This window comes from Excalfactoria chinensis, chromosome Z, assembly GCF_039878825.1.
Source record: "Excalfactoria chinensis isolate bCotChi1 chromosome Z, bCotChi1.hap2, whole genome shotgun sequence".
Lineage (NCBI taxonomy): Eukaryota > Metazoa > Chordata > Aves > Galliformes > Phasianidae > Excalfactoria > Excalfactoria chinensis.
In genome coordinates, this window is record NC_092857.1 from 21,176,055 (window position 1) to 21,203,874 (window position 27,820).

General features: G+C 41.5%; 1 protein-coding gene across 1 annotated transcript in view; it reads left to right on the forward strand.

Annotated features, from left to right (window-relative positions):
• SERINC5 (serine incorporator 5) overlaps window positions 1–27,820 on the forward strand; it is a 39,054-nt gene that overhangs the window by 4,582 nt on the left and 6,652 nt on the right. Inside the window, exons 2-11 of the mRNA XM_072359444.1 lie at window positions 9,224–9,391; window positions 15,954–16,132; window positions 16,408–16,490; window positions 18,129–18,222; window positions 18,684–18,895; window positions 19,659–19,754; window positions 23,083–23,209; window positions 24,800–24,866; window positions 26,791–26,830; window positions 27,497–27,644. Coding sequence (XP_072215545.1) covers window positions 9,224–9,391; window positions 15,954–16,132; window positions 16,408–16,490; window positions 18,129–18,222; window positions 18,684–18,895; window positions 19,659–19,754; window positions 23,083–23,209; window positions 24,800–24,866; window positions 26,791–26,830; window positions 27,497–27,644 — 1,214 coding nt within the window. The remainder of the gene's footprint in view (window positions 1–9,223; window positions 9,392–15,953; window positions 16,133–16,407; window positions 16,491–18,128; window positions 18,223–18,683; window positions 18,896–19,658; window positions 19,755–23,082; window positions 23,210–24,799; window positions 24,867–26,790; window positions 26,831–27,496; window positions 27,645–27,820) is intronic.

Here is a 27,820-nt window from a genome sequence, read left to right on the forward strand (position 1 = left end):
GCATTTGGGCCTTAGTGTGTCCTGACACATTACACGTTCCTAGATATCTAGGATGTGATGGACCATTCTGACCACTGGCATTGTTCAGGTCACCCAGGAAACAGATCTCAGCACCAGCAATCTGAGCACTTCTGTTTTGAGGGAGGACGTCCTCGAGTTGCTGTGGTGGGGGGACAATAGCCTTTCTTATTTGAACTCATTAATTTGAGATAATCTCTGTAATCTTGAATGCATCCTCCATGTCACTCCTCTGCAGCTGAAGTGCAGGGCACTCTGCAGGGTGTGTTGTGCTGCAGTGCAGGGTGTTGAGCAGCAGGGATGGGCAGCTTTTGGGAACAGTGTCATAACAGCATGGTGCTACCTTTCTTCTGACACACTTGACAATCTCACTTCCATAACTCACTAGGACTGGTGCTGTTTACAGCTTGTGATTGAGCTTGCAGCAATTAGGGACAGCATATGCACAAATATTTAAACATATAAAAGAGATCCCAGCCTGACTGTGAGATGCTTTTTGCATTTGTGTTTTTTTTTCTGTGCAGTAGAACTGACAAAGTGTGTCAGTGTGTCACCTCTCAAGCCAGGTTTTAACGGGAACTGTTCCTGACAGTTTGTGAAGAGGGTTTGTCTCATGCTTGTCTCTTTATATTGCTGCAACTGGCAAGGCGGTGGTTCGGGAGTGCTGTTCAAGATACTTCTGAAGTTGTCATTGTAATGGTATTTAAAAAATGCTGATCAGAGAGTAGGAGATGGGGAGATGTGAGCAGGCTCCATTTTGAAGCTGCCTGCTTAGAAATGGGAGTGCAGGTTGTTGTTTCGACTCTGATATAAACTGGAACGTCTTTAGCAATTTTGTCAGCAATTAGATTGTGGGGGTTTTTTAAACATAAGATATGGTGAAAAATGGTTAATCTTTTGTAACAATTTATTGTCTTTTGTCATTTCACACGAAATGTTAGAATCTCTTTTTTTCCCCCTTAAAGTCTGAATTCAATAGCAATTTTTAAAGGCACAGCATTTTTGTGGGACAGCTCAGAGCTGTTCATTTGTTCAGAAGTGAAGCAGCTGTTCCAGCTACAGGCTTGTAAATCACTAAATGAAGAAATTTCACTTAATCTACTTCTTCACTCCTGTGGAACACTATTTAGAGCCCGTGGCTCTTTCTGTGCCCAGTGATACACCGCATTGTGTCTGTGTGCTGCCACATGACTCAGATAAAGAAATATCACGAAGAAAAAGTGCTCATTGTATGGAGTGACAGCCTCAAATTATCTACAGATGATGCCATTGCTGCTAAGTCTTCCACTATCCAGCTACTCTCTCTTTTGCTGTGAGAGGCACTCAGGTTGAGAGTGCAGTTCCTATGTCCGTAACTATGGAGGAGGTGCTGGGGAAGCAAGGGCATCCAGGGAGAAACACAACCTTATGCTGCTGGTGGGAAATGTCTTAGGGCCTCTGGATGAGAAACTTAGGGTAGGCGGTTTGGATTCCTTCTTTGGTGAGCAAGGAGAAAAGACCAAGTTCAAAGCCAAGCTGGGTGGGGCCCTGAGTGGCCTGATCTAGTGGGTGGCATCCCTGCCTGCGGCAGCGGGTTGGGACTGGGTGGGCTTTGAGGTCCCTTCCAACACAAGCCATTCTTTGCTTCTGTGGTTTAAAAGACACTCTGAGCTAGTCAAGAATGCCTTAATGAGAACCAGGGAACTGTAGCAGACAAATATCTTTTTTTTCCTTGTTCATTTTAATGAGAGATGCAAATAATGGCTCGGAGGAATGGACTGCCCATCTCCTTTGAGATATTCTATATTAAATTTAATAACTGAGACATAGCTATGCTAGTGGGGGGCTGGGTGACGTGATGCGCTGTAGTGCTCTGGTCAGACTAAACATTTGCCTTGAGTTTTCCATAACCATCAGGAGAAAAGCAGTTGGCCAGTCTTTAATTGAGAAATTTGGCAGTGATGTTGTTTGCTAATGTTGAGCTGAGTCACCGCTTAGTACCGTTTGACAAAAGTGAATCAGTCCGGCCAAGTGCTTCACTTCCGCTCTGCCAGCATCTGTCAGCAGCTTCACTGTGCTTTAGCTGTTGGTGTGACTGTCTCAGATGCTGCTTCTTCCAACAGGCTTTGGTCTACTTGTTTTATGGCCACATGGTCATCCAGCTCCATGGTGTAGGGCATGAACCTCCATTTTACCTCAGCTCTGTGGCATGGTCAGGAATGATTTGAAGAAGTCATTACACAAAACTTTCTGTTCATATGTCCTTGTAAAAGTAGCCACTGAATTGTTGTATAATATGCACAGTGCTTGCTTGCAGCACCATAGTAGCCCTTAGCTGCTAAGGATGGTACTTGTGATGTAGCGTTATGGATGGGGAAGCATGTTGTAGGACTGTTCTGCTTTAAAAGGATATAACTTATAACAATATTGAATTGAAGAAGTAATTACACAAAATATTCTGTTAATACTTGCTTTCAACACCACGGTAGTCTTCAGGTGTAGTAGATGATGACTGTGATGCACTGTTGTAGATGGTGAAACATGTTGTTAGGCTGGTCTGTTTTAACAAGTCAAAAGAAACAATGTGACAGCATCAAGATGTTCCACTTTGTCTTCCTTACCTCTGTGTGCAGAGCCTTCCCAGTTGTCGTTGTATTCCACAGCAATGTTTGGGACAAAAGGAGTGCTGAGAGGAAGTAAGCAACCCCAAGGACGAACAGTGAACCTTCAGCATGCTAGAAGGACACTAGATGACATCGAAGATTGCCAAATAAGCCTACGTCTGTTAGGAAGTCATTGGGGGTGGCTAGGATAATGAATTTGGGAATGTAATGAATATGTAAAACATGTGAAAATATAACCTGCTCACAAACAATCAACTGGTGGAGCATTCTTGGTGAGTTATCTTGATGCTACCCCAGTGCTGTCAATAAAGAACACCTTGCATAACAGTAACAAAACTTTGCTGTTGAGGTTCTACACATCAGTTTTGAATCAGTATTGTTAAGCTTGCTAGTGTTTCCTTATGGATGCCCCCACCCTGTCATTTTCTTTAGATATCAGAAAGAGCTGTGTCTCTGAACCAAGGCGATAAGGAAGCTTTGCTGAATCTCTGTACCAAGGAAATAGGAGGCTTTGCTTAGAGGTCGCATACTGAAGAAACTGACATGTAGAAACTTAACAGCAGTGTTTTGTCACCATTGTCAGGTATTCTTTATTAGCAGCACAGGGAAGCACTGGAGATACTTCCACCATAAGTGCTTCAAAGATTACATGATTCAGAGTCCATTATATTTCCACAGACGGTCCATATCCATCAATTACATGTGAGACAAATAACATATACATGCCTATCTCAGGTAGTGATTTATGAGGTCTCCAGTCTTCTATTCCATGGCCTCTCCTACCATCTAGCATACTTTTAGCATCATGACAATCCAACTGACAGTCGTTTACTTCATCCAGTGATCATCTTCCTCGCTTGTTCTCTAGATGAACATACTTCATAGACACATGCTCAGTAGGAGAATGCCTGTTATGAGTAAGTGATAGGTACCAAAGTCATAACATTTGCTCACTCAGTACTTGGCCATTATTTCTGGACATCTGATTGTCCTTGGATAGAGATATGTTTGGCAACCTATCCTTTAATTATATATATACTGGGGTGATAATCTGTCTTTTAATGACATATACTGGGGTGTAGAAGATAAGGAGGATAGAGGGGAGTATCATGATGCCTGCCTGTTGCATCCCAATCTAATCCTGGAGTGAGATAACTTGGCCTTGTGTGGAGGCCATTATTGTATTTCTTTTGCCGAGGGTCTCTTATCAAAACAGAACAGTGTTACAACATGCTTTCTAGTCTGTGATACTACATCTGTAGTATTTGCAACATCTAAAAGCTATCACAGTTTTGCAAGCAAGTTTAATCACATAACAACACAACTATATTTCTAAAATATGCTACTAAAATATATAGTATTTCTACTTCTTCAAATCAGCTGTTTCTAAAAACAAGTTACAAAATACTTTGTATTCTTCTTCAAATCAGCTGGCAGTCACTGAATATGTAACACGCTTCTGGGAAACTTCTGTGTATGTAACACAAGTAATGTATATAAACTGAAGATGCTTTGTGTAAGCGATGCGTGATTGGAGGATTACCCCCGTGCACCCAGTGCTGCCAGTAAGAATATCTGCATAACAGGAACAGAACTTTTGCTGTTGAGTTGCTTCTCATGGATTTCTTTGATTTGGGAAGCGTGATGCCCTGTGAAGATGCTGGGTGGTTGTTGGAACTCTGCTAGGTCTTCATTTCCTTTAATAATGTGCTATTTTTTATTTTTATTTTTATTTTTAAACATGATCTTCTTTGATTTTTACAATTTCTGCTGGAGTCTCCTAAAAGGAAGAGAGCGTTGTTGTGACAAGTTTGGTACTTCCCTGTGGCTTGTATATTTAAAAAATACCGTGGGCTATTTTGGGCAGTGAGCCTGAAACTCCTCATGGATACACACTTTGTTTTAATGGCCACAGAACATATTTTCTATGACCTTCAAGATTTTTTTGGAAACATCTCTGGAACATACCTTCTAAAAATGTCACTGTGTCTACAAGTGCAATAGATAGCACACGTCCACTTCTCAGTCATGTGTGTAAATAGCCATGTGTGGGCTCAGCATTACTGCCCTCTCTAATTCTGCCATTTCTCAGGTTGGATCGGCTTGGATCTTGCCATGACCAAGACTTGCATGCAGGGCAGATGTTCAGAGTGTGTTAGTGGAGCATTTGCTGCAGAGAACGCGCAGCTGGTGCACAACTTGGTAGACCTGGTGCCTTTGCTCCTGCCACCAAAATACTTGCTCAGAGGGGCAGAGCATGTGGGTCACTGGGAATGGTGTGGAGTGCTTGCCTTTGTACTGCCCTCTTTCCTGTGTGCTGGCCCCTCAGATGGAAGGATAAATTGTTTCTGCCGTTGCAAAGAACATCCTGTCAGGCAGCTGAGGAGGGTTGATAAGGCATTTGTTTCTGCCCTCTTTTGTTTTTTAGCCATCTAGCTCCTTTGTTTGGTTAGCAGCTGCTAGCTGCTGCAGTGCCACTGCAGGGGTACAGGGAGCTGGGCTAGGGCAGCAGCAGCTGCTGAGCCAGCCTGGCCTGCAGAAAAAAAATGTCTATGAAACTGTGCGTAAGTATTTTTAACTGAAGAATTTCCCACACTGCTGTCTGCAGCTGCTGCCCGGGTGGCCACATGTCCTTGTGCTAATTGCCTGAATTGTGAGATTTGAAGCCAGACACCACTGCAAGCTTGACAGACTGATGCCACAGCAGACAGACTTCCCAGTGCTTGGGCCTGGGCTCCTTGGAGCCAGGAGCTGGAGGGGTCACAGCACTGTGAAGGAGCACTGTAGATACAGACCAGGATTCCTGAGGCCTGCTTACAGAGCTTGTGGATCTTGAGTTATCTGGCTTGCTTCTCTTCAGAGAACTGCAAAGTGCCTTTGTCCAGCAAAGCCTTTATAGGAGTTTTTGCTTAATGAAAAGCTGGATTTGTAACAGATCTATGTCATTGCTTTTGTTTTGTTTTCCCTGCCTGTGTCTTTTTTTCCTTTTAACACATTGAGAACTTGTGACTGGCTTTCTGTAACTCTGGGTCCCGAGTCCCTGGAGGGACCCTCACTGCAGTCAGAAGGCAGAAGAAAGTGAGGTGGGCAATGCCCATAGTAAGGCATGTGGCATCAGACAGTGGTGGCGCAGCTGTGCACTGCAGCAGCTGTTGAACAGAGAGTTCATTGCAGAGCTGGACTTTGAAGTCTGCCATCCAGAGTTAACATCTTTGAAACCTCTCAGGTCAGTGGCTCGCAGCCAGCCAGCATCTCACTCTTTGGGACAGAGACTGTTTTCATATATTTTTGGATAACACCTATTTCATTGCGGCTCACTCTGGAATGTAGTTAATCATAACCAGAGTTACTCTATTTTTTCTTTTTTAAAAATGAGGGGCTGTGGCTGAACAACTTAACCAACTTTCTATGGTTTCCATGACTATTCATTGTGCCCTGAGCATCAGAGTGCCAGAGTGTCTCTGAAATTAGATGGGTACACTGCTATTTTTCACAAATACTGTCAACTTATAGGTTGCGTGCTAACTATTAGAAGCTATCATTAAAGTTTCACTGAATAATGAGAAGCAATGTGCTAGTGAACTATATACGCTATTTAAGTATAAATAGCAGCTCCTGAGACTGGAGGGCTCCCAGGACTGGAATAGCAGACACGTTGCTGGATATGGATGAAGTTTCACTGGCAGAACTCTGTAGCACTTAAGAAAATGATGTTCCACTCTCACTCCTAAAAATGCCAAAGCTGTGTAACTTTTCCATTCTTTAGTACAGTTTTTAATGGTACGCTGAGTACAGCCAGCAGTTGAAATACTTGCTAGGTACTTTGGATCTGGCTGATACAGACTGAAAGGACTCAGTCTTAATCTTTTTTCTTTCAGATATTTTTTTTTTGTTTTTGTTTTGAAGTACTGTTTTTTCCATTTGTTTGCTGAATAAATAGATCACCATCACATGGTTATTTCTTGGATTTGCAGTTGGTGCACTAGAAGTTAATTTCACTCAGCTTGCATTATCTTCTCAAAATGTACTTGCCTGATGTGCTTATGCACACTGTGTTTTTCATTTCCAACTTGGGTGCCAACATGAGCCCATTGTGCTTATCCCCCACAGCTTAAGCTCCATGTGTTATTGGGAGGATTTCTGTTACCCAGCAGTGGCGGTTCTAGAAGCTGCTTGCAAGGAGGCTGCTGTCTCCTCTGGTGTGAGGTGCAGCAGTGAACCCAGAGCAAGGCGAAATGGGTCATGCTGTCCCTGTTTTGCTGTGTGAGCCACACAGATGCTGTGGAGTGAGGCAGGGGTTGAGGACAGGAAGTCTGAGCTTGGGTGTTACAACTGATAATAGTGGTAAGGAAATAGCAACCTGGAAGTCTTTTAAAGACACTTCTTTTTTGCCACAATCAGATACACTTTGATCTACCAGTCTAGGGGCCTCGCTGTTGGGTTGCATCAGAGACACAGGTCTGCAAACAAACATGAGGGACACCTGTTGCTCCTGGGTCAGACAGGCTTTGCTGCTGGAGGAGGGCATGTACTAGGAGGAAAGTTCTGTGTGTGTGTGTGCCTGGACAACTCAAACAGGCTGTTTGCTGTTTAGAGCATACCCCTGGTGACAAATAAGTGCATTTTGAAGCCTCTGGCAAGGGTTAAGAATAGCTGTCTGCAGCTACTTGCTAGCTAGCAGCGAGATCCTCTGACCATCCATGACCCCGTCAGAAGGCTGAGGAACTGCAGGGCATATGTGCGTACAGACAGTACTCTGGGTATTCTTGAGCCCCTGACGCCTCCAGTGCATGTCCCTGTGCTGAGTGCTGGCCATCGGCAGCCTGAAATCAGGAGTGCGGGCAGTGGGAGTGCTTGGACCTGCAGCAGGGCCTGGAGGAGAGGCACAAGGAGTGTACAAGGGTGCCTGCTGGTGTCCAGAAATTCCTGTGGGTGCATCTGCTGTGTGTGAAGTATGGGGCCATATGAAACTGATGCTTGTTGCATTGAAAGGCCCAGCCAAGGACACTGATGCCTTGTGTACAGAAATAACACATACATTTGTAGTTTTATCTATGACTTCTCCTAAGGTAGAAGGAAGGGAAGGTGAGTCCAGCTGTTCTGGAAGTTAATGATACCATCAAGAGCATGGAAGTAGTGAGCCCCAAGCTAAATCATTCACAGGACTTGTTTTGTGCCTTTTCCTCTATTGAAAATAGAAATAGTTTGCTTTTTGGAATGCTTTTTGGAATACTTATTTTTTTTTGTCTTGGATGCTCATGCGGCATCAGAAAGAAAGGAAACAAAAACATACATACAATTCCATTTCTAATAGCATTTAAATATTACAGACAGTATCAGCTGAAGTAAGACTTGGTATTTGTATTACTTATAGCTGTTATGCATTGCTCCTTCTCTCTTCTTTTTGCAAAGATGAACATCATTAATTTAAACTTTGCTAAAATGTGCCTAAACAGCCATGAATTTGAAGATGTTCTGTCTTTCTTCAGTGTAAGATTATGCCATTGCATTTCAGTCTTTCAGTGTCAGCCTTCCTCTTCTTTTTTGTTTTGTTTTGTTTTGCTTTGCTTTGTTTTCAGTAAGCAAATTATTTCCAGGCTTTCTCAACTACACAGGGTGTTCAGAACTGTCGATGTGATTTTTGCTTACTTGTTTTTGTAGTTGTTACCTGTTCACAAAGCTGTAAGCACAACTATCCCAAGGTATTGCTTAAGCAGCTTTTCTTCACCACATTCAGTTTGCTTAAAATTTTCAGTAGTTTACAAATTCTTGTAGCAAAATAATGATTCTGTGCATGTACCAGGAAAAAGACTTCTTTTAAGAGCGCAGTGTGGTTCCGGTGAACTGAAAAGAATAGAATCTGTAGTGTTAGAAGCATCCTTTTGAAGTCATTAGTCCTGCAGCGAACAGATACACCTACAGCTACATCAGTGTCCAGAGCCTGGTTCAGCCTGACCTTGGATGTCTCCAGGGAGGGGGCTTCTACTACATCTCTGGACAACCTCACCACCTTCACTGTAAAAGACTTTTTACTTATATCCAACCTAAGTCTACCCTCTTGAAGTTTGAATTCATTACCCCTTGTCCTATCACTGCAGACCCTGCTGTAGAGTCTGTACAGCTTCTTGTGAAACAAAAGCCATCTCCAGCTTGTCCTGGGAACAAAATTCATTTTGTTGTGTGTGTTAAAAGCAAACATTTTGCGTGTGTGCTCTTCTCCAGATTTGTTTCCTCACCATGTAGGGGGAATTGTGTATTGCAGGAAGTAGAGACTGACTACTGTAATGCCTGTTCTGCTTTGTGGAATATGCCAGGACTGTGAGCTGTGCACAGGCAGCAGAGAGTAAGGTGAAGAAATTGGGAGAAGAAAGAAGTCTTTCTCACCCTCATCCTCTGTGTGTGAGAAAGCTAGAAACTGGTGTGTTTGGACTAAGGATTTGACAAAGAGGACAGTCTGCTTCCACTTGAATATTGATATGCTAAAAGGAGATGACTAAAGAAATTCTGGAGTTTGTAGGAAGTCTCCCAGTTTTGTCATGTTTCTTGCAATAGAAACCTCCTAGTGATAATGGAATGACTTGGATTTTTGTCTTCCTTTCCAGTTGGCCTGCTGCTGTGGTACTGCTGCCTGTGCCTTGTGCTGCAAATGCTGCCCCAAGATAAAGCAGTCAACAAGCACACGCTTCATGTACGCTCTCTACTTCATCCTGGTGACTATTATCTGCTGTGTCATGATGTCAACAACAGTAGCTAATGAAATGAAAACACACGTAAGTAAGATATGCATTACTGATTCTGAGGGGAAATGGAGCTCCATCTTTCTCTTTTCTCCTGTATAGAGGGGCACTTCCTTCTCATAAAAGGCGGTCCATTCTCCCTACCCACCCTAGGGGACTGTGCATGATCAGCACCTTCTTGTCAATCGCTTACACTCTGAGTGTATTTCACAATAACAAGTGTCAAGGATTTTAGAACTACTGGCCTGCCTACTCTTTTGTTGTAGGGAAACCCATTATGATAAACTCATCCCAAGTTTGCTGTGTGGGTAGTTTTAAGTAATCTTGTAGTAGAATAAATTACTTTAGTCTAATGTTGAGTTTCTTTGGTAGCTTGTTTAGTAGCAGAAAAAGCAGCTAGAAAACAGCACTTCAGTAGTTATATTTATAATACTAGTTCTCTGTCCTCTGTGTTATGTGACACACTACTACTACAAAGCACAGTGCTGTGAATCCTATGCAATGCATTTTCTACCATGTGCGTCGAGTCATGTTCACATGGCCTCTAACTACGGCAGACATTATTCAATTCTAATTGTCTTTTTAATTAAAAAGCTTCAAAAGCATTAAGGGAGCTGTGGCTAAAACTAGATTATAAAATTCAGATTTCTTTGAGATACCAGCTAGCTTGAGATCAGATGCTAGACCTGTTGTACTTCATCTTTGGTTTCATTTCTTGAACCACCTAAGTTGCATAAATCCTCTCACCAAACAAGCTACAATAAGTCTGTTTTTAAGTAGAGGGAACAGTGGCTGGATCATTTACATTTTAAAAATTAAGTAATGTGGGACTGAAACTTTCCTGCCCTGAGCTTGGCATCAGATCTGCTTTGAGGATGTCACTGTACTCACCATGAAGATTCAGAAGACTTCAGTTGCTTTGAGCATCTAGTTGTTCTCTGTATTCCTTCCTAAAGAGGGAGTCCCAGAGGGAGCATGGCGATGGTCATTTCCCCTTTTTTTTTACTGACTGTTGGCTAAGTTGGTGCCCTACTTAATTTCTGTCCTTGGCTTTTAGTAAGCTGTGAAAAACATCCCTCTGAAGCAGCCTGGGACAGAAGCTGGTGGTTACATCCTGTAACTGCAAGAAAGGTGAAACAACAAGATTACATAGGGCTATCTTGAGGGTTTGGTGCCAGTGACCTTCTCCCCACTATGCCTTTTTTGTACATTCTGTACTAATTTTCTTTAGTATTGCTTTGCTTGGATTATTGCAATGCTGCCCTCTTACCTCTGGTCACCAGAACATGCGGTCAGTCCTGTAAGAGCGCCTACTGCAGACAAGATGCTTGACTGTGAGCTGCAGCTCAAAGGCTTTTCAACGTGATGCTGAAGTGTCTTGCCAGGATTTACTTTGACTTACTGGATGCTTAAATTGGCAGTAAAGTGAATAATCCAAAGAACTGAAATATGTGGAAGACAAATTATATGCTAATATTTATCCAAATTTCATAAAGTCACTTTTTTTTTCATAAAGTCACTTTCATAAAGTCACCATGAGTAGTGTGGTTTTAATGCTGTTTGTATTCCTAATTAAAAAAAAAAAAAAAGTCTCCTTGTCCAATAGAAAAGTGATTCAAGCAGGCTTCAACAGAGTGCTTTTCAGTCATGCCAAATTTCTTTTCCAGTTTGTAGTCTTTAAAGCTTGGTGTAGGAGGAAATGTCTCAAAGAGTAACTGCTAGTGTGAAGTAGAAAGATAATTACCTTCTTAATTTAGAGCGTTTGAAGACTTTGAATTGGAAATTGACCATCTGAAAGTAGTCTTTCTCCTCTCTAATTTAATAATTCCAGGCTGTTCAGACTCTTGAAACTAATTCAAGCCTGTTCTAGTGAAGTGCACCTTCAAAATATTTACCCAGACAAACTGGACTTGGCTTCCCAGAGATGAACTGTGTTTTGAAAGTGCAGGGCACTTATTGATTCTTTTGCTTTTGTCTGGATCACAGAGTATTCTTAAATCCTGAAGCCAGACTGTAAGCAAGTACTTTACAAAATGCTTTTAGGACCTTGCACTCTCCTTCTTGAAAGGGGGCATCATTTTATTTTAAGCAAATTTGTTTATATTTCTTTATTAAAATAATACTTAAAATTACAGCACAGTTCTGTATGGAGCCATCACGTTGGCAGGAAGCCATGAGTCAATTTAGAAATCAAATAATCACACTGATGTTACGTGAAAGGAATCTCACCTTGTTAGTGGAGAAATTTTGATTGTTTTGTTTGCTGGTTACAAATTCCCAAGCTTGAAGAAGATGTATTGTAGCACTATAACCTTTGGATCTTTGAAGTTATTTTGAGAGGAAACAACAGCAGCATACATCTTTTATGGACACTGTAAAAGACTTTGAAAACATTTGTTTTATAATAATTCATTTGCCTCCACTGTCATGTCTTCAGTCTATTAATATATGTTTAAGACAGATTTTTTAGTTCCCCATTTGTCAAATTCTGCAGGTGCCAGCCCAGAGTCTGTAACCTGCTCAAACAGAGTAAGTATAGTTTCTTTTTGGTAGGTTTTTCTCTGTTCCTTTCATCCTTCCTTCTTATCTGATCCATTCCTGTCCCATGAGACACCAAGGGAGAGAGGCTTGAAGAGTTAAATTCAGAAAAGCATGCAGAGAAGCTATGGCATTTATCTTTGATCTCTGGGGCGGAAGCAAGAAGCAGTGGTGAGGGAGTGGACAGGGAGTGAAACAGGGACGGTGGGAGTGGTTGGCTGTGAAGAAAATAGTTCAAACTGTAGGAAGTAGGATAGGTTTTAGAAGAGCAAATTTGTGTGTATCAAGGCAAAAGGTGGCATACAGCATCAAGATGTGAAAGCCTTAGCAATGTGGACAGCAAGGACAATACAGTTGTACAAGTTGGTTTTAAAATTTGCCTTTGGTCCAAAAGGAAGCAAAGCAGGACTCAACTTGAAGAATGACCTCTGTGATCCATGTATATATTTTTCCAGTTATTCTGGTGAGAACCAGGTACAGCTTTACTGGCAAACATTCTGTTGAAGCATGACCTTGCATTTCACAGGATTTGAAATGATGGTTGGTGCAAATGGAGGGAGATGGTAGTTTGGTTTGTCAAAAAACTGCTAGTTTAAAAAAATAAAAATAAAAATTATTTTTTTAATGTCAAAGCTGTTTCAAAATTACTGGTTTCATCCTGAAAGCACCCATGTCCTTAAATAATGAAAGAAGAATCAGAAAGAGGATTTCAGGAAAACAAATGTTTGTGAAAAACAGTTCATTATTGTCAAAGCATTTCAGTTCTGTACGGTTATATGTTCTGGTAGAGCATGTTTTCAGACTTGTTTCCCCAGTCATAACTGTATTACAGTATGTTAAAATGTAAATTTGTGACCAAACCCAGGTTTTTAAATTAAGCTGCCTGTTGTCTATTCTGGGAAGAATTAAGCACGTCCTGCAGGTTCCTCTGGCTCTTAAGGCCCTTTGTCCTTGCATGTTGAGGGGTTTCCAACATGCTCACACTCGTGCTGTTGGGCACAAGTAGACCCAGGCTTGGAGGTGGCCAAAACGCAGCCGGCTTCAGCCTGGGCAAAGCACAGCTGCACCACAGTTAGTTAGTTAGTTCAGGGCAGTCTGACCCTGTTCTTGCAGATGTTCCTGCTCAGAGTAGTCTAACCTTGTTCTTGTAGTTGTTGCCATTGTCTCAAAGAGTTTCAGCGCACTTAAAAAAATTACCAACCTGATGATATCTTTGCACATGCAGCTATAGAGGTACTCACATTATCCAAGGAAAGACTGTAGTCTCTGCAGTAAGAGTGCCTTGTCCCCTACTCAGCGGCCAGGGAATTTGCTTATGTTACTTTTAAAGGGAGGAAGGTAAGTACTTCATCGAGCTTGGCTAAGTAATCCATTACTTTAATAGCCAGCAAAACTATCCAGCAAAAAGAAAACATAATAAAAAAACTTGGCTTGGACAAGCTGCTTGCAGCTGAGTGTTTTTCAGAGATAAAACTTCAAAACAGAACTCGTCTTTTTAAACCTTCAGTGATTAAGAACACTTGTAAGGCTTTATAAGTTGTTCACAGTAGTAGTTTATCCTGTTGTGAAAAGATGCCCCTTTCATCACATCAACCCTTTTGTCCCCAGCATTGTACTCGTGTTTATTATCTGCCAGGGTCCCCAAGTGTTTGGTTTTGTTCTCGATTTGTTACTTCAGGATCACTGGTCTCTGAAAAAGGTGTTTAGTTGCACAAAGAGTGTTCTTGTGGCCATCATTTATCACTATGTAGTGCTGTGCATCCTCCATAGTGCTGAGGTCTTTTTTGCTCGTGTAGGCACAAAGTAAGCTGTTGTTCTTGTGAATCCATCCATTTTCTCTCAGCCTGATCTCTAAGGAAACTGCTGCAAGATACAGAAAAGAACACAAGGGGTCAATAACCCCATCAAGACTTCAGCAGAAATCCATGCAATTAGAAGATTCCCATTTATAGCTATCCAGAGATCTGTTTTTAACTAACTAGCTGATTAGTCAAGTGTCTTGGTTTTTATCTTGTTTTAAAACTTATAATCAAAATGTTACTTGGAACCAAGTCTAGATCTAACAGGAACTCTGTGTAATCAGTGTGATCATCTCTATAAAAAAAACTTCGATTTTTCTCAGAAATACTGTTTAGCACCACACGTCTTTCTAATCTGTGCTGATGGGTGGTCATTATAAGCAAAGGACTGTGAGGTTAGCTAACAGCCCAGTTGCTTTCCCTGCTGTTTCTGTGGCCCCATGGCTTGCCATGTCAGTGGTATGGTATTGATAGGTCTCATAATTATTCCATTCAGTACATGTGCTTGTTTGGAATGCTGGCATATTTAGCCAGTTTGACATTTCATTGCTTTTCAAGACTTAAGAAAAGGCTCTGCTGATGCCCCACATGTTTTATTACTAGCCCTTTAATGCTTTTGTATGAGAGTTGTGCCACAGCTGCTTGTTTACTGTGCAACTTCTCAAGTCCTGGCTACTCCTCTGAGTTGCTTCTGAAAGAGTATCTCAGGGTGGCACAGCTTGGATTCATTTCTGTAATGCCAGACAGCTGTGCCGAAACCTTCTGCTTTTCATCTCCTTCTCTGATTGTAGCCCACCTAGGATTAGCTCAGGATCATAGTTTGGCTCGCCTCTGTTTGCTGCACTTAGCAACAGTTTAACTGTGTGTTGCCTTGAGCTACTGAAATACTTGCTTTTGGGAAACTGCTAAGAAGGCTGTTGACTGTTTTGGGTTACAGAATGCAATTGAAAGTTGCACAGCATGTATTGTGGAGAGCACGCTTTCAAATCCTTGCAGCTGGAAGCTGAGCGCTTATGTGTTAATCCCGTGTTTCCTGCATCTTGGATGGCTCTCTACCCAGATGGGAATGGTGCCTGATCCCTTTCTGCTGAGTCCTTTTTGTTCTTCCCCGTCCCATTTTAGTAGGCTTACCAGCCTGCTGAAGGAAGAAGGCACAGGTATCTTCTTTCATGGAAATATTCAAGGATGGTGTTGCCCACAATCTTTGCGTGTCTTTCTCCCAAAAAATCAGACCTGGCTTGATACTTTCTCACATCTGATTCCCATTTCATCTGCTTGATTTATTTGTACAGTGTTTTGTCCTAGCCGGTATTGTTGCTTGATTTTGTCAGTTACCCATGCAGGTAGCAGTGATCAGCTCCAAAGGTTTTGATGGGTCTCAACTGGTCTCGCTAGCCTTGGCTGTGCACTTTATGCATACAGAGAGGCCCTTCTTCCTTTGAAATAGCTAGTGGTTTTCTAATTAAACGCCTCTGTTTCTGCACAACTTCCTGGCTGTGAGAAGGCAGGGGTTGGTCTGCACAAAAGCACCACACAGAAGTCAGTCCTGTCCACAGAGTCCTGCTTTCTGGGCACTCGGAGTCACGTCTACCTAGTGAAACCAAGGCCAAAATGTGTGACAGTTTACATTACATTACAGCCAAGCATAAAGCTTCAAGAGCAAATATGTAACGAGTCAAGAGGAAAGTGGAATTTTCCTGCCTCTCTGTTAATTTAACATAAAATCAGGGCAACTGGCACAACTCCCTTTCAGAAGCTGTGACGCAAGGGAGGGAACTTGTTTCCATATTGCTTGGGTGTGCTGGAAGCATGAGGCAGAGCTTCCTGCCCTGTTCGTGGCCCCTTTGGCTGGTGAAAATGCCAATATGGCTTTATGTAAGCTGGATTAGTGAAACAGAATCTATTGTTGTAAAACATGGAAAGAAGAGAGAGGATCCCACAGTGACTGAATAAATATTAAGGGACTGTGATGACTAAGGCCAACAGAGCTGAAGGAAAATGAGGTGGGCTTGTGCCCCCAAAGCCATCTGGAAGTAGTTGACAGTTGAGGTTCTGGAAAGCTCTGATTTGTCTTTTACATTGTTCTATATCCCTTGAACTGACAAATCCAAGCTGAGGGGTATCAACAGAAGGTACTGACAAACATTATCAGTGTTAAATGAAAAAGTGAAAAGGCAGTGGTGCGCCAGTTTATGAAGGTGTAGTTGTGAGGTGTTCTGTGTCCCGTCTAACAGTTAGTAATGTGCTTTATTTTTCAGTTTCCCTTCTATGAGCAGATGTGCAAGGGCATTCAGGCGGGTGAGATGTGTGAGAAGTTGGTGGGATACTCTGCAGTGTACAAAGTCTGTTTTGGAATGGCCTGTTTCTTCTTTCTCTTCTGCTTGTTTACCATCAAAATTAACAACAGCAAAAGCTGCCGAGCATATGTTCATAACGGGTGAGTATTTGTTTAATTTCCAGTCTTTGTTGATTTGTGTTGCTTACTTTCCAACTGAGTGCAGCATTAGGCAAAAAGGAAGAGAAAAGAAAAAAAAAAAAGAGGTCAATTTTACTGCTCTTGTTGAGTATAAAGCAGTCAAGGGCAAAGAACAGCAGTCAATCAACACACGTTGTTTTTTGTCTTGCTGGGCTAGACATTTTTCATAACACTTGATCTGAAGACCTCTAATTCATATTATAACCAGATGATTTCTTTTGTTTTCTCTCATCCAGATTCTGGTTTTTAAAGCTTCTACTTCTGGCTGCAATGTGCTCAGGAGCTTTCTTCATTCCTGATCAGGACACTTTCCTCAATGGTACATCCTTCTCATTTTTTTATGCTGCTTTACTCTGTACTGCCTTGAGGGTGGTTATAAATCCTGAAAGTCTGCTCAGTGTGAGCACAGCTGTATTACTTCAAGTAAACCCATTGTAGTCCAGGAGAAAAAGAATATTTGAAGCTGTCTGGGGATAGCCGCAAACAGAATAACCTCTCATTGTTGGTGATAACCATAAGGAGGCCTTGCAGGCTGATAAAATACTACTGTGGGGCTGTTGTGCATATTCTTCAAGAAACAGAGACTTCAATAATGCAGAAGAAATTGTTCACTTGAGTGCATAGGGCTGTGTATAAGTTTGGTTTGTGCAGGTAGCTCTGCATAAAACAGCAAGGTAAATCACAGACAAGCTTATTTCAACTTCTTGCTCTTACTGGCTGTTTATGTCTGGTCCTAGTTTAGTCTGATGACTCGTAGGTGAAGGGATACTTATCTCCATCCCTTTTTTTCCTGCAAAGTCACGTGCTGGTTGTATAGCATAGTCATTAGTATCTAATCACTGCTTGGTTTAGGTGGTACAATGTGTTACACCCACAAGCAAGCAAGACACCCTATCATCTTTTGAGTAATCTTTTCTGTGGCAAAAAGTCATCAAGAAGTATTTGGGGAAGAAGTGAAGCAGTTTTTTCTTGTGCTGATGGGAACTACAATCTAACCTGGTGTGGAAATACAGCATAACAAGCTCTCATCCCCAGATTGCTTTTTGGTTTTTCTCTGTAAAGCTGTGTCCTGTATATCCAGCTAAACTGTTCTTCAGGAAGCTCCTGAGGAATTCCCAACACTGGCCTGCTAACCTTGTCTATAGGGGCTCCATAAAGCATATCCCAGTGTCCTGAGAGTTTGGCTATTTAATTATTTGCTGCATTGGTGGTCTGCTCTTTCCTTCAGTGCTTCTTCTAGACGTGTTCTCTTTTAATGTGGTGGTTGATTTTTGTTTTGTTTTGTTTTGTTTTTGCACACTTGTTTCTTTTAATTTTCTTCTTGATTCTATGGTATTGCTCATATAATATTGACTGTCCAAAGTATTCAAGCAGTAAACTGCATACAGTATAGTAGGTCAGTGGTTAAGTAGTCAAATAACCTGTCTTAAAACAAGTCGATAAATACCTGGTGTTCTTGTTCCTTTGGGAGTGGCTCAGGACAGCATTTGTAAATAGATGAGCCATGCCTTCATTTTCCAGTGGTACTGGAATCAAGGGAAGTAGTTGCCCTTTTTAGCACTAGGTTCCAGTACCTTGCAATTTTAGGGTTTGGGCTTCAGGAAAATACCTTAAAGACTCCTCCATCCCTACCAGTCACAAATAAAAGTCTCAGTATTTTCTGTCTGATTACAGTAACCTTGTGTCAGGAAAAAATATCTGGGCTAGGGAGTCTCTGTAACTGTCCTGACAGGCTTCTTCTGAGTGTGTAATAGCTTGCAAGATGAATTCAACAGGGAGCTAATCTTAAGATAGCTGAGCTGGCCTTTTGGATAAAACTTCTCATCTCCTGCTGTGTCTGTGGGCTTGAGATATTCAAATTGTGTAATGCCTTCACTTGGTAGACAACGATTTCATTTTATCTTGGGGAGAAGGTGGCTACAGTTTTGACCAGTTTTCTGTTTTTCTGCCCTTGTAGCCTGGCGCTATGTAGGAGCCACAGGAGGTTTCCTTTTCATTGCCATTCAGCTCATCCTGCTTGTTGAGTTTGCGCACAAATGGAATAAAAATTGGTATGTGTTGCACAGTTAGTTATTTATAACTATATGTAATGCAGTATAGTATGTAATGTATTATTATACTCTGTTATGTATATACACTATGTAATATGTATAACATATACTATGTAATAGTATAATATATAATATTATGATGGACTCCTGAACATCACATCTCTTGGAACAAAGGAAATGAAGCATTTGAAAGTAGTATAAATGTTGGTGTTTAGAACTGTGCTTCTTTGTTTCATCTGCTTTCATCCTTCCTCAGAGGAAGTATTTCCTCCTTATTCTACTCTGTGCTGATATGTTCTTAATCTCAGACATTCTGATTCCAATAAGTAGTAGCATGTTGGGATGCAAACACTTTGTTTTAAGCTGTTCAGTTTTCTGTGATAATATACTTGCTTTAACTATTAGAACTTTATTTTTTGGGAAGGGGAGGTTAAGTAATGTGCTTGTCTCTGTCTCCCCAGGACTGCAAGTGCAAATCACAAGCAGATGTGGAGTGGTTTGCTCGCTCTGGTCACGCTCATCTTGTACTCTGTTGCTGTGGGAGCCCTGGTCCTCATGGCTCTTTTCTACACGCGTTCAGAGGGCTGCTTGTCTAACAAGATCCTAATCGGTGTCAATGGTGGCCTGTGCCTCTTTGTGTCGCTGGTAGCCATATCACCCTGTGTCCAGAATCGTGAGTGCTGACCTCCTTCTGGTTTTCTAGTGCTGCTGACGTTGCATGCCTTGAGGTGTGATAGTTCAGAGTTAGTGCTGTTCTTATCCCAGTCTCCTGATCAACACTGTGCTGTGCTGTTGTTGCTCACCAGTTCAGCTGCTAAAACTACAGAGATGTACCTATACTATAAAGAATGCTCCTGTGCTGATGGCTGGTAAGGTGTAGAGGAGTTTATGTAACACTTGTAACATTAGTAGTTGAGTGAATGGCAGTAACACTCTTTCACTTCTGTTTTAGAATCTGTTTTTAGCTGCTTGCAGCTTACCATCTGTAAAGTTTGGGCCTGAAGTAATTGACAGCAGCATTTCATTCTTCTTTGGTATGTTCAATGTATGCTGTTAATATCTTGCATATATTGGACCTGGAAGTAGTAATTTAAGTGGCTCCAAAACAAGTTTTGAGGGCAAATAAATCTATCGTGGCAGCCTGTCAATAGCTTTTTGGAAAGCTGGTTCTTTTGGCAGGAGCAGAGAGGTGATTCATTTCTTATGTGGGAATCTTTAATGCCTTTCTAAAATAGCCAGCAGAACTAAAAGTTAAACTCTTTTCACTTGCCGGAGGAAGCGTATCTGAACTTACAAACTGCTTTAAATAAAAAGTAAATGGTACTCCCCTCTTTTGAAAGACACTGATGTGTTGCTGTTCTTTAAGGGAAGTGAATTTATTTTTCAGTTTGTTAAAATGCCCACAAAAATGATCTTCTATTGTCTTTCTTCTAAAGGCCAGCCCCATTCTGGTTTGCTGCAATCAGGAGTAATCAGCTGCTACGTCATGTACCTCACTTTCTCAGCACTATCCAGCAAGCCCTCAGAAACCAGTAAGTGCTTCATGTTAAATCCTTTCAGACAAACCATGTGTTAAAACCAAGAAGGCCTTTAGGAAACCTTAGCACTGAGGAACATAGGAGTGCTGTTTGTTTGTTTGTTTGTTTGTTTTTTCTGCTCTGGCCTTAACAAAAGAAACTGTAGATAATAATTCTGGGCAGCATTTGAGGGACTGTAAACACTCTTCCTGTAGTGTCAGTGCTTTGCTCCAGGGGAGAATAACTCAGAGTTTGCGGATTGCATCTGTTGCATGAGAGTAATTCTAACTTGTTTTCTACTGATAAATTTCCCAGAGTCCTGCAGTCTGTCCATGTGGCAAGTGTATGTGCTCTTATAATAGGATGTAACTCAATTTGTAATATCTTTGACCACGTGATAGGGGAACAGTTGGGATAGATGGCTCTTAACTACCTCTACATGAGGTCAGGTCACCAGCTCAGCCCCAGAGTTTACTAGATCCACACCAGTTTATGGTACCTTGTACCCAAGTGGCTTTGTTCTGTTTTGCTGTGCTGGTGATCAGAGTGGATACTGTTTGCTATTCTGTTGAACAAAAACTTGAGTATTGTTCATCTTTCACTTTGGAAGGGAACATTCTGAGTAGAGACCTGAAGTTATGCCATGTTTGCTTGAAGTCATGCTGTTCTTCATGAGTTCCTGTACTCCATGCATTTTAACTATTTATGTTGCAAGCAGGAAGTAAGGAACTTCCTATAGTCTTAAGTGCCTTATGCTGCAAAAACACAGCAAGACTTTCCTATGAATCTAAGAGACAATGGATAACCTTGTTTAAACTAGGCCTGATAGCTTGTGCAAACAGCTAACTTTAGGAAGAAATACAGAAACCATAGGAATGTGTGATCCCAAAAAGATAAGTAGAGTTGATGTGTGCAGCTCAGTGAAGGGTCCCCTGAAGATAAGGAGACAGAGTTGCTGTTTGCAGCAGGATGGAGGGTCCAGAGAAGATTAACAGAGTTGCTGTTTGCATCTCAATGGGGAGGGTACCGTGATGATAAGGAGGCAGAGTTGCTGTTGTGACACAACCCCTCTAAAAGTTAAAAGTTCCCAGTGAGAAAGACTTGGAGCCTTCATGAGGATGACTAATAGCCTTCATCCAGTGACCACCAGATGGGGCCCAGAGACCTTCCCCACATTTTAGGATGCATGCTTGGGAGGGTGGGACAATATGTTAACAAGTTTCTTTAAATCCAGTGCATATGTAACCAATTCCTTGGAAGTGTAATGAATATGTATACACTATGCCTGTAAAAGTGTAGCTGCCTCTTTCCTTGGTGGGCATGTTTCATGGAGTGATCCTCCATGCACCCAGTGCAGTATTAAGAGAGTACCTGCTTGACATAACTCATTGGCATGTCAAGTTACTCTGTTGGATTCCTCGGCATTACCATGCTCTTTACAACCTGTTTCCTTTTCCCACTTAACAATTAGAGTCACCGGTGTGGATGGGGAATATTTTTCTCATTTACAGAAGACTTGTCTGGATTCAGATTAATTAATGGAGAAAAAAAAAAAATTAAAAAAAATCCCTATTATTGCTCAGCTTTTATTATTGAAAATCTAAAGCAGTGATATCTAGAAGCCCAGTGTCAGAAATGAGAAGTTTTATAGACACTTGCTCGGAGGGAAAATGAAAAAGCGCAGAAGAGTCTCTCACATTTGTATAGACACAGGCACGTAACACAAACATATTCCAGAGCTAAGAACAAAAAACAGGCTGTTTTGGTGGAAATGTATTTAGTAATGTAAGCAATGTTTTTGAATGAATATAGGAATTGAGTCAGATGGCAACTGAACTAATAAGATTTGATACAGTCCAAGAAAACAAAGAGAAGAAACTGATGTATGATATCATATCATTAGTTTTGTGTTATTTCATGCTTGTGACAATCAGAGCTTTTAGCAGTTAAGTGAATGAGTGCTCTGATTCTTACTGGTATGCACTGCAAGCGTGGTTATTACATTTGCATCAAGCATGCTCTTTGCTCTTTCAGACTCCCTGAATCAGATGTTCCTTGTTGTGTTCACCCCAGTCTTTGTCAAACTAACTCTCATAATGGCTTGTACAGCTTTTACAATGGCACACACTGGAGCTGACACTTACTAAGACATCCAGATGTCCTGAACCGCATCACTCAGACTTGACATTGATTTAATGTTGACTCATTCCTCAAGAAGGGATCTCCAGTTCAGCTGTTGTGCAAACCAGATCTGAAGAAAATGCACACCACAAATACTTGCTCACAATATTCAGCAAGGTTTCAAATGTCAGAAGTAAAAGGCAAACAAAAGGAAATATCTGTTGAACCTTTGCTCATCACAGTGTGCCATTGATTTTGGTATAAAACTGAACTAAAAGGCATGCCAAACTGGACCTATCTACCTTGTAGCTGTGTCCGTGGGGTGGGACACAGGTTGGGGATTCTGCACATCTCTTGCCAGTGTATTCCCTAAAGTCTTGTCTTCCCTTCCTCGCTCCTCGTGTGGTTTTGTTCCTGTCATCTGCTGACAAGGATTTTATGAAGCCCTACATGGAACCAGGTCGGGGACTGACTTTGAGTTTATTTTTAACCTGTATGTAGCCTTTGCTGCATTTTGCCCTCTGGCCTTCCAAAGAGTTCTACTGCCACACTGGAGAAGGAAAGGGGAGATGGGAACACAGTTTGCTTGGTACTGCACTGGCACGAAAACTCTTAATTTGAGATAAGCTGCAGCTGTAATCAGATGCTTCAGGGTTATGCTGCAGACTATTACTATGCTTTGATGCAAAGCTGGTAGTTCATTTCATTTCAGGAACCTGAAAGTAGTATTTGCAACCATTACGTCTCTTTTTTGTCTACATATTTGAGATCGTGCTACAAGTTACTGTTTTCACCATGTGTGAGTTACAGAGTTGTCCTCAAGGCACCCTCGCATTTGCAAAAATTATGGTCTCAGGTGCATAATATCTTGGTTTTGTTTGGCTTTGTAGTCTTGGGTGAAGTGCTGGGAAACTTCCAGCTTCTTATTTTACCAGTCTGTTGCCTTGTTTGTCAGCTTGAGTGAATAACAAGCTTTATTACCCTACTAAGTTGCACTGTTTTTCTCTGAAACTGATCTGTAAGGTTAAGTTTGCAGAATGTATTATTATTTTTCTTAAATATAGAAGGATGCAACTGAATTGTATCTACTCAGTATCAGAAGTAAAATAAATAAATAATAAAAAAATAGTTCCCTGGAAAGCTTTGTTCAGAACAGTCCTTTGAAATGCCATGAAATGAGCATCTATAACTGTTACTTTCATTTTATTTTTGTTTTGTGAAGTCCTGGATGAAAACAATCAGAACATCACGATATGTGTGCCTGAATTTAGCCAAGGACTACATGGAGATGAAAACCTGGTTACAGGCCTGGGTACTACCATTCTCTTTGGCTGCATTTTATATTCTTGGTGAGTCTTGGTGTTTAGATTTGCTGTTAATGCAATGTTGTCTATCTAATGACGGCTCATAGCAGTCCTCAAGCAAAGTAATGGCAAGAAATAAAAATTTGATGGAAGGTTCCTACTCCCTTAATTTCCCTTAATTTCCTAAAATTCCCTTAATAGCAACAGGATAATACAGCTTTTGAAATAACCATATTTTATTAAACCTGAGTAGAACAATTCACATCTGAAGGTGGAGGGAAAATGTTTACACCTGTCCAAGAAGGTGATTGGTCTCAAGGTGCTTGGATTCTGAATTTACTGTCCTGCAGGAAAAACTCCATGCAGATATGTCTGTGTAAGAAAGCTGTCTGAAATCTCTGTAGTATCCTGGCAGGAGCTATCATCACTGTTCTTCTGGACTTTCTGGAGTACACAAATAAACAAACACATGTGGGAGGGTTTAGGGCTTCTTTTGGACATCTTGTGAGTACAGGAGTGCTGTCAGCATTTGCCAACAATATCTGTCTCTGCTCATAGTATTGTGATGCTCACCTAGAATTACTGCAGCTTGCATCAATAAATTAAATCATAGACCAAGGGGGAAGGCAGTTGCTGATCATAAAAACGTAATGTATTACTGTTTTGACCGTGTGAGTTGCCAGGAAACAGCAGTGCCTGTCTGTCTGTTGCAGGTTTTTGAGCAGCTTTTGCTTCTGAATGAGTACAGAGCTTGTGTACTGAAACTCTAATAATTCTAAAGTCAGTACGAGAGGCATTCTGAAGAAGTAGCACAGCAAAGCCTCTGCCATCAAATAAGGATATTGGTCCATTTAATTCTGATATCAAATGTGTGAATTTGTACTATGAATCTAGTTTTCATGGGAACAGTATTTCCAGTGCATCAGGAGCGTGTTTTGGGAGTAACTTTCAGGTAGCCAACCTGCTGGGGAAATGCACCATGAATTTGGGAATGAGGGCTGTCAAAGGGAATTCAAAAGGAATTCTGACCTGATGCTCATTGGGGATGAGCACATACAGGGCATTAGCACACTTCTCTTTGTGGGTAGTAGGAAGTTCAATTTATGATCCTGAGAGGGGAAGGCTGGCTGGACAAGGGATCTTTCTTAGCAAAAGCAACTAGAAGAGATCTTCCCCAGATGATTACTGTCGTGCAAGAAAATGATTTTTAGCAATTGCAATACTGACAAGCAGTTGGTGATCTGCTCTGAAAGCTGACTGCTGCCAGCAAAGGGTTTCTTTACTGGCAGAGCCTTCAGGGAAGCATTTTGTGAATGCTGAGCCCAAGCAATGGCTGTGAAATTAATATAAAAGCATTAGTTGAGCACAGCAGGGAAGATTTTGTCTGAAATGCAAATCAGAGTGATGAGCTGTTTGCCACTGTCTGCAGGTGATGAATTCATCGCCTTTCAGGAGTGACCTACTTTAAAGCTTGTGATTCATTCAGAGTTGGCCTGTGGCCGTCTGTCGGGCTGGTTTATGTTTGTGCAGAAGAAACTTTTCACATGCTTAGTACTTGTGTTTCCCATGGCGAAAAATCACCCTTGTAGGTCTGCTTATGCAGAGGGTTCTCACTCTATCTTCTTTTGCTCTTAGTTTGACCTCAACAACACGTGCAAGCTCTGAGACTTTGAGGGGAATATATGCAGCACCTGAAACCGAAGTGAGTTCCTGCTTTGTCTGCACAGATTTCATTGTGTGCTTTTCTTGCTGTTATTTTCATGGCTAACTAATCTGTAACTAGGTTAAGAAAACAACAACAGAAGAGTGTTCATAGAACACATGCTACCTACCTCTGGGTCTGGAATTGTATGGATATTTCTCCATTCTGGCACTTCTGCAGCTGTTGCACGTCCCTTGGTAGTGCCTTTAAGTAGTAAAATAATTTGCCGCTCTTGCATTTTAGCAGCTTGCATAGCATTGTGGACTTCCTGTAAGTCTTCTGCTCCTCACAAGCTTGTTTCCTCATTAAAAGAAAAAGTCTGCTGGGCACTAAGAAACTAAAGACTTTCCTGAACATTATTAATCCTGATTGCCTTTGTTGTGCACATGAACTTTGATTTAAAAATGAGAAACAGAGGCACAAAGCTCAAAGCATGTGGGAGAATCCAGAAATGCAGATGGTGTTTGTAGCACCTGGAAGCGAGAAAGCAAAACATGTTTAGCTTTGGGATCATGAAAGGTGCTACAGAAGTTTCTCTTTACCTCTGGAAAAAGCACGTAAGCCATGACTTCATAGCATCACAGTGTGGCTTTGGGTCTGACGTGTGCCCTGCTGCAGGAGGAGCACAAGCTGCTGGATGCAGCCCATTAACTGGGAAGGCTCAGCTTTTGCACAGTGGCACTTGCCAACATAATTATTTCTGCACCATTTGGTTTTAAAGAGCAGTACAAGAGCCACTGAACATAAATGTAAAGAAGTGACTGGCAGAGAGCAACTAATTGCATTCTGATTGTTTTGTCTGTGATAAAGGTCCTTTGTCTTCCCAACCACAAATGTAAATATAGCTTTGCAGTTGCTAGTGGTATACAGAAAGTCTTTCAGTGTCCAAGCTGAAGAGAGTGAGTGCTCAGAAAGGCTAGTTGTATGTGTGCCAGTGTTACTATTAGCATCACTGTGTGTGTGCAAGGACTTAATTTCTGACAAATGCGACTCATTAAAAGGTTTGAGGGAACGGAGGACTTTCTTCAGGATCTTAATACAGCCAAAGGAAAACTCAAGCTCAAGGTCTGTTTTAACAGTGGAAAGAGCCCATTAATTTGTTGAGATATAGAATAAGAGTTTTCCTTAAACTCTTGACTTGACCCTTAAGAAACAAGATTGAGCTTTTTGACTTCTCATTAACTTATGAACCCAGTGAGTATATGTAATCACAGGTATGTAAAGGGAAAGCTGTAGTTTGTTTCCATTGGAAACTCTGAAGGCTTAACACACTCCAGAAGTTACATGCTATCTTTATCAGACCACAGCAAAATTAAATCCTAGAGAGGAATTTTATCAGAAGAAAGTAATGTAGGTGATGCAATACACAGTACTGAGCTGTACTGCGGTCTAATGCAAAAAGTGCACCTAGTTTACTGTTCTCTGCACCATGTTTCCATTTACATTAACACTCGACACAGGGAGAGTCTGACCCTTCCGCAGACAATTTCAGCTTTCCTTTTCCTATCAGCTAAAAAATATTCTCTTCAACAAAGCATTAAAAACAACTTTCTGCTTGTACGGAGTCTGGATCCATTTCAGCAAATTGTTTTTTGAAGATAAGTGCATCTGCATTTCTGCTATTCCCAGTGCCTGCAGCAGAGTTTTTCAAGTTCGTTGTGTCTTCATTTCAGCAAAGAATTTATTTAAATAACACTTAAATGTGTGTCCTTCTGAATCCTTAACGTGCAACCACATTAGCTTTTCCACCACTTTGTCATAGTTAGTGCTGTAACACTGCCAATACTTGATCTTGAATCATATGAAACAGATTAGTTATTAAAGAGCTCCCAGCTCTTTCTGAGTAGGTTTTCCCAAAGCTTAGAAGCTGCTGCTACAAACAACTCAGCAAATCCTAATTGGAGATTTGTTGTTTATTCCACAGGTAGCCCGTTGCTGCTTTTGCTGCGCGCTTGATGGAGACGGTAATTACATTTTCACTGCAAAATTTACTTAGTAGCTTTCAGATCAAAGAGAGTTAAAGGCGCAGGCACAGAGAGTTTGTTGTATCCTTAGTTTGCCGCGTGTCCAACTGAAACAGCTGAAGTATTCAGTGTTGGACTAAGGAGGAAAGTAGCACATATATCAACAGTGTTTTAAAACAATGGACTAGTTAATAATTCCTTAACAAATGGCTCGACAATCCAACGTACAGAAAGAAATCTCTGCTCTTTGCACAAATGTGGGTGTGACTGGCTGTGGGATTTTGGGCGCAGCAGCACTACAGGGATTCTGGTTCAGGGGGGAGTTCAGGAAGGGTGTGTCCTGTTTGCAGAACTGGTACATGAAGGGATATCAACCTGGACTTGCCAGGAGAATATCCTACAAGTAGGCCCAGATGCTAAATAAATAGCCCAGACACTCAGAAAAAACATGGCAGTACCAGCAATCTGGTGCAGGGCAGCCTTTCAGTGACACTCCCATTTCTTTTTTGCTGAAGGATTTAGCCCAGGCTCTGAGGGCAGGAAAATGCTCTGTCTCCTGCGCTGCAGAATCACACTAGACATTTTGTTCTGTTTTTCATGAACCTAGCCACTATTTTCATTTCTCATTAAATCTGCAGAGATTTTCTTGTTTCTTGTCTCTTACAGCTGATGCTGAGGAGCATGTTGAAAAAAGGGGAGGCCAGACCGTGATTTATGATGAAAAGAAAGGCACAGTGTACAGCTATACCTTCTTCCACTTTGTTTTCTTCCTGGCTTCACTCTACGTAATGATGACAGTAACTCACTGGTTCCAGTAAGTGCATTTCTTTTAAAGCTGATAAACTGATGCCTGCGTGCACTGAGATGAGAGGTCTGAGTGGCAGCGCATGCTATTAGTGCATCTCCTCTCATAAAGTAAGAAGCTGCAAGAGAGGCTGCAAGTCTTTCCTGGGATATTTTAGAGCAAGCTCTCACTCTGCAAATAACTGC